The sequence below is a fragment of the Filicampus tigris genome, chromosome 8 (assembly GCF_054856515.1).
Source record: "Filicampus tigris isolate MCC_2025a chromosome 8, RoL_Ftig_1.0, whole genome shotgun sequence".
Lineage (NCBI taxonomy): Eukaryota > Metazoa > Chordata > Actinopteri > Syngnathiformes > Syngnathidae > Filicampus > Filicampus tigris.
Window position 1 is genome coordinate 12,022,802 of NC_141224.1, and position 13,336 is coordinate 12,036,137.

The window sequence follows — 13,336 nt, forward strand, 5'->3', positions numbered from 1 at the left end:
TTCATTATACATGAATGTTTTGGTCTCACAAGTAGGGTTGGACATTGTTTGAATTTGCGCGATTCCAATTCCGGTTCCTCGATTCTGATCCTTTTATTTTTTGTTTTTGTTTTGATTGGGGGGGGGGGGGTCAAACATTTGTTTCATGAACTTTTCTACTGTTTATGAATTTTCCTTTGATTTTCTCAATGGATATTTTTGACATATAAATAAATATATCAAACCTATGCACAAGAGAGCTTCATTTTGGGGCACCTCAAGAAAATACAGTACAATAATCCAGCTTTCATTTATGTATGCAATCATTTTCAAGAGTACATGCCAACAGTTAACATACAACAGTCTAATACCACTTCTGCAATCAATGAAAGCAAATGTGACCTGAAGACTTGAGCGGCAACAGCATTGCGGCCGGGCCTCGTGATGATGTCAATTCTGGTCCGATCAGTTCTGAGCTCTCCTGAGCGCCGGTGTACACCTGCTCTTCGTCGCAAACTTGCTCAAGGAGTGGCAGCAGAACCCCTATACCCCCAACCACATTGAGGGCATCCTGCAGGGGAAACACATCAAGACACAGACCTATATCTATTCTGCACAGGGATAGAACGCGTCAAAGCAGAAAGGATCTATGTATACATTCACAGCAATTGAGTTGAATATATTTACATAACTTCAATAAAACTAACCTTAATATCCCAGTTGATGACTCTGTGTCCTGTTAGCCGGCCATCGTATTGATGATTGGGAGACAAATCCAAACATATTTGACTCTTGAATGCCTGAAGCATACACATGAGCAAATGCAATCATATCAATTATAAAATGTACTTGCTGATTTTAACACTTCACAACTTCTCAGTTGTTTACCTGGGGAGTATAGTAGAGCACAAGCTTGCCATTAAGATCAGATAACTCTCCATCCGCTTTGAATAAGGGCACGTGATTTGGGCCTGCGATAGACAGCAGTGTTACATTTCACACATGTAGGTGTCCAACTGCCATTTTGTATTAAAGCAGTGTTTGTTTAGTTTACCTGCAGCGTACAGCGCTTTTGTTTGGCTCTGCTGCAGTGGCTCATGGCAAATGAAGGCAGTGCCCAGGAGTCCATCCAGAGAAGAGGGTGTTCCCCACTCGGTGTCCTGCAGCCCCGCTGGGATGGTTTGTACCATGGAGTCATTCAGAGGGCCACAGCGGCCCCCTGCAAAGTTGGCTGGAAAGGACTGGGAGCGGATTAGAGAGTGGGCGTTGGTGGGAAAGGCAAATTCCGGGGACTGGCCAGAGGACAAGGATGTGTGTAGATTAGGCGAGGTTGTGGTGGTAGTGGTTCGGTTTCCTGCAGAGCCGATGCAGCAGGAAGTAAAAGGCTTCAAGAAAAACAAATAAAAATAGACGTTTTTGTATGAGGTAATACCATCATTATTTCAACTCTGTAAGTAGGTAACAACTAAAGAAATAAATGTAATTTACCTCACTCAAGGATGGAAAGCGAATCTGAGCTGTTTTGGACAACTCTCCATCGATGAAGATGTTGACCAGGTTCTGACCAAAAGGACGACGGCCCTGAATGTGGACTATGGCTACTGAATGCTGAAAATATAGCAAATAAGAAAGTATTTATATTATTTCAGTATGTACTGGATATAAAGGTGCTGAGAAAGAGTTTGTCATTGAGAACGGAAAGTAAATATGAACAACCACAAGACTGAATTCCGTGCGAATTCACCAGGTTTATTTCAGTGCTTATCTTTAACAATTGTGCTTAAAGGATAGAGATGTGCATTTAACAAAATTTTCTTGATCAACTATGGGTAAAAATTGACCATTAATTATCGATTAACTGTGCATTAACTAACTCTACTTTAAACCGGAAGTCAACCCAAACATAATTTTTTCAAGAATATGTTCCCAGCAGGCCCACTAGTTGAAACACGGCATTCTCATTAATTTTGCGTTTGTGGAATATAAATTAAGCAGCAAAATGCACTTGTTTTTAGCCATCTCTGGGGCGGCCATTTTGTCTTCTGTCGACTGAAAATCACATCACAACTGCTCACAATGACCAATCACGGCTGACCTGTTTTCTGAATCCGAGCCGTGATTGGTCGTTGTGAGGGGTTGTGATGTCATTTTCAGTCGACAGAAGATTAAATGATCGCCCCCCAGAGATGGCTAAAAACGTGTGCATCAACACTTATACGACAAATGCAATATTAATCAGAATGCCATGTTTCAACTAGTGGGCTTGAAGAGAAGATATTCTTAAAAAAAATGTTTGCGTTGACTTCCGCTTTAAGGTAAAAAATCCAGACCATAGGGTCTTGAAAAAAATGCTGTGTGATATTTTCCTTGATGCAAAGCGTTCATATTTGGGAGAGGCTAGGTCCTCAATGCACTCACCCAGCGTGAGTCAGCTAGTGGGAGTTCTGGCAATGCGACGGCCATGTAATCCTTCTTAGTACAAACAGCCACGACCAGCACGCCCTCCATTGTGAAAAAAGCTTCCAGTCCTGTTCCACTAGCTGTGAAGAAACTTCATGGAAGACAAAGAGCTTTACAAACCAAAACATACAGTAAGCTGCGACACAAAAGTCATTCTTCACGCCGGCCCTGCCCTTCTACCTGTACAGCTGCTTCCTGCGAGGTCCTTTTCCCATGTCATGTTGACTTGCTGTGACCAAGTTGGCGGTAGGTTTGTTGAAGTCTAACGGAGGGGAATGGGGGAAGTCCATATTGAGGCGGAGCCAAGCATGAAAGGCAAAGCTGCTGCCCGACCATCGCTGGACTGTGGGCACCATGATACCCGCCATAGGGGGTGTGAGATCAAAGTACTGCAAGGCGCTGTCGCGACCTTCTCGCGCCGCCATTGCCGAGAGCACTTGGATGATGCGAGTGCAGAATGGATGCGCGCCGTTACCCTGATCCAACCTGAGCAGTTTGAGGAGGCTCCTCAGCTCCTCAGGCTTCAGGCAAAGGGAGCCCAGGTCCTGCAGGAGCCCCAGCATGGCATCTGCACACTGCCTGTCCAAATGCTGCGGCTGTGAGAGCACCTGCAGGAGGGCTCCCACCATGCCCGCCTCCACTGCTACAGTCCGACAAGATAGGGAGCCACCGCATACAGTAGCCAGCCACTGTGCCACCAGCAGCTGAAGCTCCCTATGGCCGTGCAACTCAGGAAGCCATTGCAGGAGCAACAGCAGAGGTTGGTCGTTACTAATGCCTAAGTGATGTGCGTGGGCATACTCCCCCTCCACTGCCTGGAAAGGAACAAACACAGAAGTGGCTCATAATGAGGATGAGATCGGGATGTGGCGACATGACGCCATTTAAAAAGGTCATTTGTGAGAAATAAATGCTCTCTGTCGGCAATGAGCGGATAATGAGAGTAAAATGATTTTCACCATGTTCATCAGCTCCTGCAGCAGCCTTTTGGTGGGCTGACCTTGACTCTTGAGCACGTCAAAAAGCTGGGAGTAGCCGATCCTCTCCTTGAAAATCTCCTGTGGGACGAGACAGAAATAGTGAGTCGAAAGCGACTCCACGGAGAATGCAAAATTGGCACACTTCCATCAGGCCAATTGGAGTACAATGAGGTTTCCGACATGGACAGCCTCCCTCAGAAGCTCTGACTATTCCAGTGGAGACATTATAGTAATATAAACTGTGTGAATATATTAGGTCTGAAAGATTTTGAACTATAATGTAATTTGCATGGCGGCACGGTGGTCAACTGGTTAGCACGTCCGCCTCACAGTTCAGAGGTCGTGGGTTCGATCCCGGCTCCGGCCTCCCTGTGTGGAGTTTGCATGTTCTCCCCGTACCTGCGTGGGTTTTCTCCAGGAACTCCGGTTTCCTCCCACATTCCAAAAAAAATGCATGGTAAGATGATTGGACACTCTAAATTGCCCCTAGATGTGATTGTGAGTGCAGATGTTTGTCTCTGTGTGCCCTGCGATTGGCTGGCAACCAATTCAGGGTGCCTACTGCCCAAAGGAATCTATATTACACTAAATTAGTAGATTTATTATACTTAAATGTTTTGGTCTCATGGGTTAGGTTTACGTACGTAAAAAAAAAAAAAAGCAACTATGAGTGCATATGAAAGAATTTATCCGCTTAAATTAGAGTTAACTTAACACATTCACATTTTAAGTATTCAATACGACTACTTTTTAGTATTTTGTGTGAAACAATATTTGCACCTGTAGACTGCGCTTCTTATATATATATATATATATATATATATATATATATATATATATATATATATATATATATATATATATATATATATATGTCAAAAATAAAGCCAACCCAAATTGCATGTCGATTTGAATTTGATTAATTGTTCAGCCCTAATGCACACATACACATACAGCATAGCAGCTAAAGTACCGCATTTATGCATTGGTGTACATTGTTATCCTGAGAGCCTGAGATGTTTCTAATACTATTCTTGCGTAGCTAAATGAGGTAGTACATTAGAGACAACATGCAGTTAAACAGTACTCCAAATTACAACCACATTAAGCAACATTAAATTAAATTAAATAATACCTCTCTGGAAGTGTTACGCACAAAATGATTAAATTCTTACTGGATTTTAATTGGATTACACAAGTGGTCGTAATGTTATGACTGGCTGACGCATAAAAGTATCACACTTGAAAGATTAATGATGTACAGTCGGGCCCAAAAGTGATCACATGATGACGTCTTTACCTTGGCAGTGGGTGAGTTGCTCATGATGGCCGTGAGGACGCCTAAAGCATGCACAGTGATGCTGTCCGAGCCTCGCTCCAGCACCTACATCAACGGAGGGAAATGAGCTTCATCATGCTGGTGCAACAAGTCAAAAGGCGCAAGGTTCACCATGAAAGAAAGAATGGGACTGAACTAGAAGTGGGAGGAAAGGAGAACAGTTACTTGTCCACACCAGGATTATGTGAAGCAAACCAGGGCAAAGAAAGAGAGACAATTAAGACAGGCGGCAGCCAATCCCAAGACACTAAAGAGGTCTTTTGTTTATGTTGGTCCCACCAAACCAGCAGCCAAGGAAGTAGTAGGAGTCATGCACCAACCACCATCTCATGCACCATGTAAAAAGTAGTCCAGTGTAATCAACAGGGAATTCAGCCTTGAACTAGGAACACGACTTACTGTATCATACATATGAGCTGTCTCTCTCTCTTCATTAAAAGTTGCATCACATAGAGGTTTCTTGTTTTGTTTTTTTCACACAAATCTAGCTAAAGCTGATTTCATTTTGTCAAAGCAAAGCATTGTTTTGAGTGGCTTAGTTTAAGAGGTCGGATCTGCAATTACGTGCCCCTTGCGCGACGTAGTTCTAAGCCAGTCTTCGACCAATCAATTTATAGTGCTTTCTATTTATTCCAAAGGAAAATATACAGTATAAACCGGGGTAGCATGGTGGAGAAGTTTAACACATACGACAAACAGTAGAGCAGTTCATCTCTTGCTTCCTTCCATTCCAAGAACATGTATGGTAAGTTAAGTGAAGAATTTAAATTGTCTACCACTCTAGCAGTGTGAATGTGGGTGACAATGATTGTTTGTCTATAGGACAACTGACTGGGGGGGAGTTCCACTAATCAAAGTCAGGGAGACCCAAATGAGGACAAGCACTATGAAAAACGGATGGGTGGATATACTGTGAAAGCTGGATGAGGTAATCATGATCAATGTTGCAATCAGTGAATGATCTTTTTCAGTTCACTGCTGGTAACATCCAAGCTATCGAGGATCATTGCGCAAGATGTCAGAACAAAATGCCCACTAATTTTGAATAATGTCAGTGATACGTTTTCTGTCAGCACTCTACCAGTTTTTCAAATTCCACATTATAATCACTTTTTGCTGCTTGGAAATGTGCATCTGTAACAGACGTTTCTTCATTTTCACCGTACCGTATTAAAGTGAAAATTTGTTCTCAGGACGTATGTGTAAAGATAAGGTCACTGTCTCACCCCGAGCGACATTTATCATATCATGCTACCTGCTTCATAAGCCTGCCTTCCTGTCTAAAGTTTCCTGTTTAGAAAACTGATAGCTGCGAACACGCGAGGAGAAGGCTGAGTTTCCTGCTGACAGATCAATATCAACACCAAAGGTCTATTTGGGGGCAGTACCTGGTCCACTTTGACCTCTGTGAGTAAACTTGTAGTGAGGTCACACTCACTCTTCGGCCTAAGCCTGTTGCTCTGAAAGAGCTACAGGACATACACACAGTACAATTCAAAAATGCAAACATAAACGTGAAGTACTGTAGGTTTTAAAAAATATATAAGGGACACACACTGCTGAGGGAAATCAGACATCAATCAAGCACACAAATGAGGAAATGCATTTGAGGAATATGAGGAAAATAAATGAGGGAATCTGTGCAGACTAGACATGAATCAAAAGCTGACGGGCACATTTGAAAAGGCCCAGCGGCAAACCTTGCTGTTCTGTATGAGTCTGAGGATGTGCTCAAAGCAATTGTTGTTCAGGAAAACAGCCTGGAGGGCGGGCCGATCGGAACACTGCAGGATCTCAGGTACTGCGGCTACAAAAAAGAGCACGGCGTAACATGAGCTTCATTGTCACGTCGGTCATGTGACTCCCCCAACGCCCCCCCAAATGTGGATTCATCTTACTCAGCATCAGGCTCTGGAGCGAGATCAGGCACTCCTCAGAGCTCTGCCTGTCTTGCTGTTCGCTGTTCAGCGGACGGTTCCAGTTAAGGAGCTGGAAGAAACTCTGCAGTATGGTCTTGATGTTGACTTGCCGCTCTGAGGGGCTGCTAAAATGCAGCAGGTGGATCATTGCGGTCAGGCACTGCAAGGTCAGCCGAGGGAGGGATGTGTCTTTTAGCTGATGGGAGGCCCGGCAACACCAAGCTTGCAGCACGGAGAAGAGGTCCTCCACAGAGCGAGAGGTGACAGCAAGCAGACCATTTTTCTGGAAAGATACATAATACAAGATGATCTCACGGTAATCACATTCCCAGACAATAATAATCTCTGATTATGAGGATACAGAAAATATGGCAACAACCTTGCTCCCACTAATGACAGCTCCCTGGAGATGAACCAGTCTGAGTGTGAGAAGCTCTGGGATCTTCTCACTGTCCTGCAGACTTTCTGTAAATTTGAAATTATGCAGTATGTAAGTCAAATGGAGACAAGAAATAAACTCCATCCAGACTGGACTAAAAAAAGAGCAAACCAGACTCACTGCAACAAACATAAATATAAAACCTTTTACTGTGAAAATGTATTCCTAAGGGGCAATCAATAAAATAGCTTGCAACATTTTACTCAGCAACTTAATAAAACGGACTCAGAACCTGCATGTTTTGGCACTTATGATCCAATTCAAGCTATGAAAATTCTATCTTTAAAAACGTAATAATGTTGAGAACTGAGCGAGTTTACTAATTTGTTTACTATTGTAATTTGCAATGATGTAGAACTGCACTAAATTGCATGTAGGGGTACATCTAAAATTTGGTGAACCTATTTAGGTGAAAGCAGCAAAGTTGCTCTCACTATGATGCTTTGCCGTTTGACACGGTTGCAAACGACAAGCACAATAACAAATGCAAAATGTTGACCTTTGCCAAGGCCGCACAGTCCTAATTTGAATAAGTACCGAATGATATACTGTACCCATCTCCCACATATTGCTGAAGCCTGTCATGAAGATAAATGCATTAACAAATTAACTCGGAGGCTGAGGATATTAATAGCTCTCTGGCATTCCCAAATAAAACTAAGCATTGTTAGCTTTTTACCGCGAGACTTTTTTTACATAGCACTTGTATTGGACCACATTACATTAAACAATGTGGTTATTGAGTGGATATCATGGAATGATTGTATTAGCATAGCACCTAATTTCGCCTTTGTAAATCGTGTTATGTAAGGGCTAGGGTGACTCAGGGATCCAGGTTGGAGCCAATACATTTTAAAAGTTAAAGCGGAAGTCAAACACATATTTTTTAAAGAATATGCTGTCTGCAGGCCCACAAGTTGAAACACAGCATTCTGATTAATATTGTGTTTGTGGAATATGAGTTAATCAACAAAATCCACTGTTTTTTAGCCATCCCTGGGGGCGGCCATTTTGTCACTTCTGTCGACTGAAAATGACATCGCACAACCTCAAGGCTCAGGTAATGACCAATCATAGCTCAGCTTCAGAAAACAGGAGAGCCGCGATTGGTTGTTATCTGAGCCCTGAGGATGTGTGATGTCATTGTCAGTTGACAGAAGTGACAAAATGGCCGCCCCCAGAGATGGCTAAAAATGGGTGGATTTTACTGCTTGAAGCAGAAGTCAACCCAAACATATTTTTTTCAAGAATGTGTTCCCAACAGGCCCACTAGTTGAAACACGGCATTCTGATTAATTTTGCGTTTGTGGAATATAAGTTAAGCAGCAAAATGCACTTGTTTTTAGCCTTCTTTGGGGGCGGCCATTTTGTCCTCTGTCGACTGAAAATGACATCACAACTGCTCAAAACCACCAATCACAGGTGACCTGTTTTCTGAATCTGAGCCGTGATAGTTTGTTGTTAGCAGTTGTGATGTCATTTTCAGTCGACAGAAGACAAAATGGCCACCCACAGAGATGGCTAAAAACAAGTGGATTAACACTTATTCCACAAACGCTATATTTATCAGAATTCCCTGTTTCAACTAGTGGGCTTGCATAGAACATATTCTTGAAAAAAAAAAATATGCGTTGACTTCCTTTTAACTCATATTTCATATCATAAGGCCTTTTCTTCAACTAGTGGGCCTGCATAGAACATATTCTTAAAAAAACGTATGTTTCCTCTTTCAGTAAAAAAGGAATGGCCATAAATAATGCAATTGTTTACAGTACTGTATGTACAGAACAGGTTTACATGATCTCTTCGAGTGTGACGAAGATCAGAGACGAGGCCAATGGGTGAGCTTCTCACCGTGGAAGAGAGCGGTCAGCTCCTCTGGCAGTGGCAATGGAGAGAATTTGTACTTGTTCCTCTCCAGCGAGCTCACCTCCTCCCTGCATCATACACACAAGTCAGGCCCTCCTACTCATGCCAACAAAATAGCGCTCTACTGAGGCGTGACGTCAAGAGGCACTCAGACAAGGTTGAGTAAAATGTTAAAAGTATAATATGGTGAACTTGGTGGAGTTTTGTGTCAATAAATTCCACCCTCAGACTTATACATACAGTACATTCTGTACACACACTCACCCTGCCAGCCGTCTCCTCCACGTCTGGTAAGGGTCAAAGACACTCTCCCACAGCACCAGCCCGTAATACATGACAGAATGCAAGGTGGACTGCTCCCCTTCTCCATTCTTTATCTGATGAACATAAAGAATACAAACACACCTACCTTAGTGGTCACAGCCTAATTACATTTTGTGTGGGTAGTTGCATATTTTTGAGTGACAAGGGCACATAGATTTTGTGATTATTCACTGATTGAAAATTCTCAAGCTCACACTCAGTGCCTTTTTCAGAAACCAACCATTGACAGTTTCATGTTTAGTTGATAAACGCCATACCTGGTGCAGACAAAAATTCAAAAGCTTTATCGATTCAAAAATAAAACCGGGGGTCTTCTCTGGGTCGATGTTCTCCATGTTTCTAGAAGTTGAGAGAAATGCAGTATTAGGAAAGTGAACCTCGGCAAGATGGCCATCTATGGTAAAGAGGACAGTATACATGCAGAATGAAAGGGAGAACTTCCTGGCGAAGGCTTGCGGCCTCTTTGCACAATTCATGTCGCAATGTCAGGAGAAACAAAATAACTGTAATTTGCTAGCTTCCTTTAAATCAATAATGAATTAGATCAGCGATTTTTAAAGTGTGGTACTCGGGCTCACTCTTGTGGTACGCGAAAGAATCATTCCACAAGTACAGTTCAGTTTTATTTAACTTTTTGGTACAGTTTTTCAATATGTAGGTGCGGTTTTAATGCTCAAACTGTGCTTAATGTTACACTGACTTGCAATATTTTTTTTCATGAACACTTAAGACCTCCTATGCTACTGTATTTCAATGTTGGGCATTATGGTGGTACTTGCTGTAAATTCTTTAGAATGATTGAATTCAGACTCATTTTTATTTATCGATGATTTTTGTTCCTCTATTAGCGTCTCGCAACTTGCAGAATGTTTAAACAATACTTGTGTGGTTACTTTTCATCATGACGCCCATATCTACAAAGTAGTATGCTTTATGTCATGCTTTTGCTGAAAAGGCAAGCCCACCATTGAGTAGTAGGCTAACCTGCAGACAATGATGAAGAACTTGATGAGGAGGAGCGGGTGGGGGATGTCGCTGCTGTGGTCATGGCTGTCTGAGAGGTGCGGCGCACTTTGCCAAAGCTGTGTGCTGAGGAACACCAGGACCTCCCTGGGGAGCAGGGGCACCTCGGAGGTGCACTCCTCCAGCCTGGAGAGGCAGTGTTTAAGTGGAAAATAAACACGTCAAAACGCTATCCGTACAAAAAGCCAAAGCTTATTCTGCTTTGGGGAATGGTGGATACAACAAAGATAAAACTTGGAACAAAGAAATTTGGAACTTCTTACCTCCGAGGCTCCAGCGAGTGCGCATCTATGAGCCTTTCAAAGGACGACACAAATGCCTCGAGCCACTGCTGCAGATAGCCCACATCTTTCTAGAACGGGAGGGGGAGAATGCAAACGTAAGAAGTCAATGCCTCAAAGTACAAACTAGTGAGTATTTGCGCAATCTAATAAAACCAACAACATGAGCTATATGAAAATGTTCTGAACTGCGTGCATGGGTGGAGTTTTCTTTCTTTTGCCATTTTCGTAGACGGGGGAAGCTAGAAATGGGCGTTTTGGCCAGAGGTGTAATGTAGTGACATATCAATATAAGAACTTATTTTTACATCACTAGTACAACAAAGTAGAACATATAGATAAGCTATAATTTTTTTAATTTGAAGCATTTAAATTAGTGCTTTTAAAGGGTTTACATTTGTGGACACTGCCAAGATACACACAAATACCGTAAGTCAAATCAGTCCTTCATTGATCCCCAGAGCAGAATTACTAATATGCACATGTGAAGCATATGAGAACAGTGATGTCAACTACCGGTAATTAAACTGGCCGTGTCATGAAATTGTAGCACAATTAAAGTGCATACAAAGTCCATCCCCATTATTGTTTTTTAAAATCTGCAACGCACAGTGGCGCACTGCGTCTCCTTATAACCTGATTTTTGTAACAGGATGTTGCAAAGAGATTTAACTCAAAGCAAGGAAAAGCATGAGCCATCTTTTTGGACAACTAACATGCTCAATCAAACAAGGTACAGCACACAATTAGTCTTTTTTTTTTTTTTTTTAAAGATGTACAATAATTCACAGCAATGTGGAAACAACTTCTCCAGTACATAACATAACATTTATTTAAGTCAATGGCAGAGAAACAATGATAGGGGTAACACGAACATAACTCGGCAGCGTTATAATACAAGGTTATGAAAAACGTCCGATTATTTTAGAGTGAGGCCAACACGACACTGCACTGTTTATGTTATGCACTGTTTACGCAAGAGGTGTCCTGGCTGGTCCACCAATATTACATTATAGCAGAGCTCTGTGGCTCCCAGAAACACTCTCCTCCTTATTACAAGCCTGTGTGAACCCTCCAAATGACTTGAATCTGTTATTTTAAGATATATGTTGCTATTTAAATGTATAAAACAACTTATTTATATAGCGAAAATTGCTTTAATAAATTTTTGTGAACCACATCCTTCCTGTCTTCAACCCTCACACCACATTCTTCACTCCACATCCATCTCAAGAACACAATGTCTTATAGGTCACAATTGTGGGTCAAACCTTTCAACAGACTTCTTAATTATTACTTGCAAAAAAGACCTTGACAGTCCAATAAGAACCAAGCGGAAGGTATCAAAATAGTGACACAAGACATGCAGAAACATTCCTTGATGTCTTGACGTTCTCTATGAGACAATAAACAGCAGATTGGGATTATCGGAGTATAAAACTTGTTATAGCGAGGAAGCATCTCTTGAACAGGCGGCATGAGGGCAGACATGACTTCTTTCTGACAGGCTCACAGTACCAAAATATTGTCAACAAAGTATGGCATGACAGTCACTCTGGAGCTTCCCTTAAATTGACAAGCACACTTTTAGAGTTGTGACACGTTCAGCATTCTGACACCAAACGTCCTTGCAATGTGACTGTAAAAATATATGGCACGATTCCACAGTTAAGTTATGCATGAATAATACAGTAAACACTGCAGCCATGTCTTTTCTACTGATTGCGTTCCGCTGAAGTTTACATTACCAGCTGGAGTGGACTTATGAGCCAGTCCATCTTTCATTGTACGAGTCTGAGCATGGCAAGCCAGAATCCTGCGACCCAGTCTCAGCTGCGCCGATGCCTGTCCGCAGCTGGGCAGCTCATTTCTCCACAGAAAGCACCCTAACTAGCTTGTTGCTCGTGTCCCAACATCAAGCGATCAACCAGGAAATGACATGCCACTTCAACTCAAACTTGTTTCCTTCGTACACGACGAGACTCTTCCTCTTCTGCGCGTTGTGAGCAAAAAAAAAACAAAAAAAAAATCCGGCATCACAAAAACTACAGTGGGAGTGTATTCATGCTAATTCAATTTAACACTTGCATGAGCATACATTCAAAAACAGGCTTCACTAATGCATGTTTTTCAGAAGTGACTTACATTAACATGCAGATTCAGCTGTTTCAAGTGATAATAATAATGTCATAATAATAATGCAAGTTTGGATAATATCTGTATGGGTACTAGTACTTACATTTGAGTGCTCCTGATACCAAATGCAGATATTTGATAACGCATTTATATCTTGCAATTGTGATGAAACTTTGTTTTAAGTTAATCAAATAATGTTCAGAAACTCAAACCATAAACTTTTTTTGGAACTTGGCGTAAGTAAATCATCCAATTTGCAGATCATATTTTGCAGTCGTCCTGCAAAATAGATGATGAACTCTGCTCTAGCGTTCATCAGTTCATTTAGCTGACAGTGTTACATTTCTACCAAATTCAAAAATCTGATTACAAAAAGGAAATGTTTGCTGATAAGAAGCAAAAGCAGGGGAAATACTTTGCAGAAGTCAACCCAAACATATATATTTTTTTCAAGAATATGTTTTATACAGGCCCACTAGTTGAAACAAGGTAATACAATTAATATGAAATAGGAGTTAAGTAGCAAAATCTCCAATTTTTTTGCCATCTCAATTGGCGGCCATTTTGTCACTTCTGTCGACTGAAAA

General features: G+C 41.8%; 1 protein-coding gene across 4 annotated transcripts in view; it reads right to left on the reverse strand.

The window, feature by feature from the left end:
• Positions 1–13,336, reverse strand: part of nbeal2 (neurobeachin-like 2) — a 45,198-nt gene that overhangs the window by 22,441 nt on the left and 9,421 nt on the right. For 2 of the 4 annotated variants that reach the window (XM_086038001.1, XM_086038000.1), the window contains exons 2-19: positions 10,596–10,684; positions 10,294–10,458; positions 9,567–9,648; positions 9,250–9,362; positions 8,971–9,053; positions 7,057–7,142; positions 6,657–6,960; positions 6,459–6,565; positions 6,147–6,227; positions 4,720–4,803; positions 3,399–3,497; positions 2,620–3,254; positions 2,398–2,530; positions 1,468–1,587; positions 1,034–1,364; positions 868–950; positions 687–779; positions 382–550 (exon numbers count right to left, since the gene is read on the reverse strand). In XM_086038001.1, coding sequence (XP_085894127.1) covers positions 382–550; positions 687–779; positions 868–950; positions 1,034–1,364; positions 1,468–1,587; positions 2,398–2,530; positions 2,620–3,254; positions 3,399–3,497; positions 4,720–4,803; positions 6,147–6,227; positions 6,459–6,565; positions 6,657–6,960; positions 7,057–7,142; positions 8,971–9,053; positions 9,250–9,362; positions 9,567–9,648; positions 10,294–10,458; positions 10,596–10,684 — 2,857 coding nt within the window. Of the gene's footprint in view, positions 1–381; positions 551–686; positions 780–867; positions 951–1,033; positions 1,365–1,467; positions 1,588–2,397; positions 2,531–2,619; positions 3,255–3,398; positions 3,498–4,719; positions 4,804–6,146; positions 6,228–6,458; positions 6,566–6,656; positions 6,961–7,056; positions 7,143–8,970; positions 9,054–9,249; positions 9,363–9,566; positions 9,649–10,293; positions 10,459–10,595; positions 10,685–12,361; positions 12,518–13,336 lie in introns of those variants that run through there. The other 2 variants (XM_086038002.1, XM_086038004.1) reach the window with 2 other exon arrangements.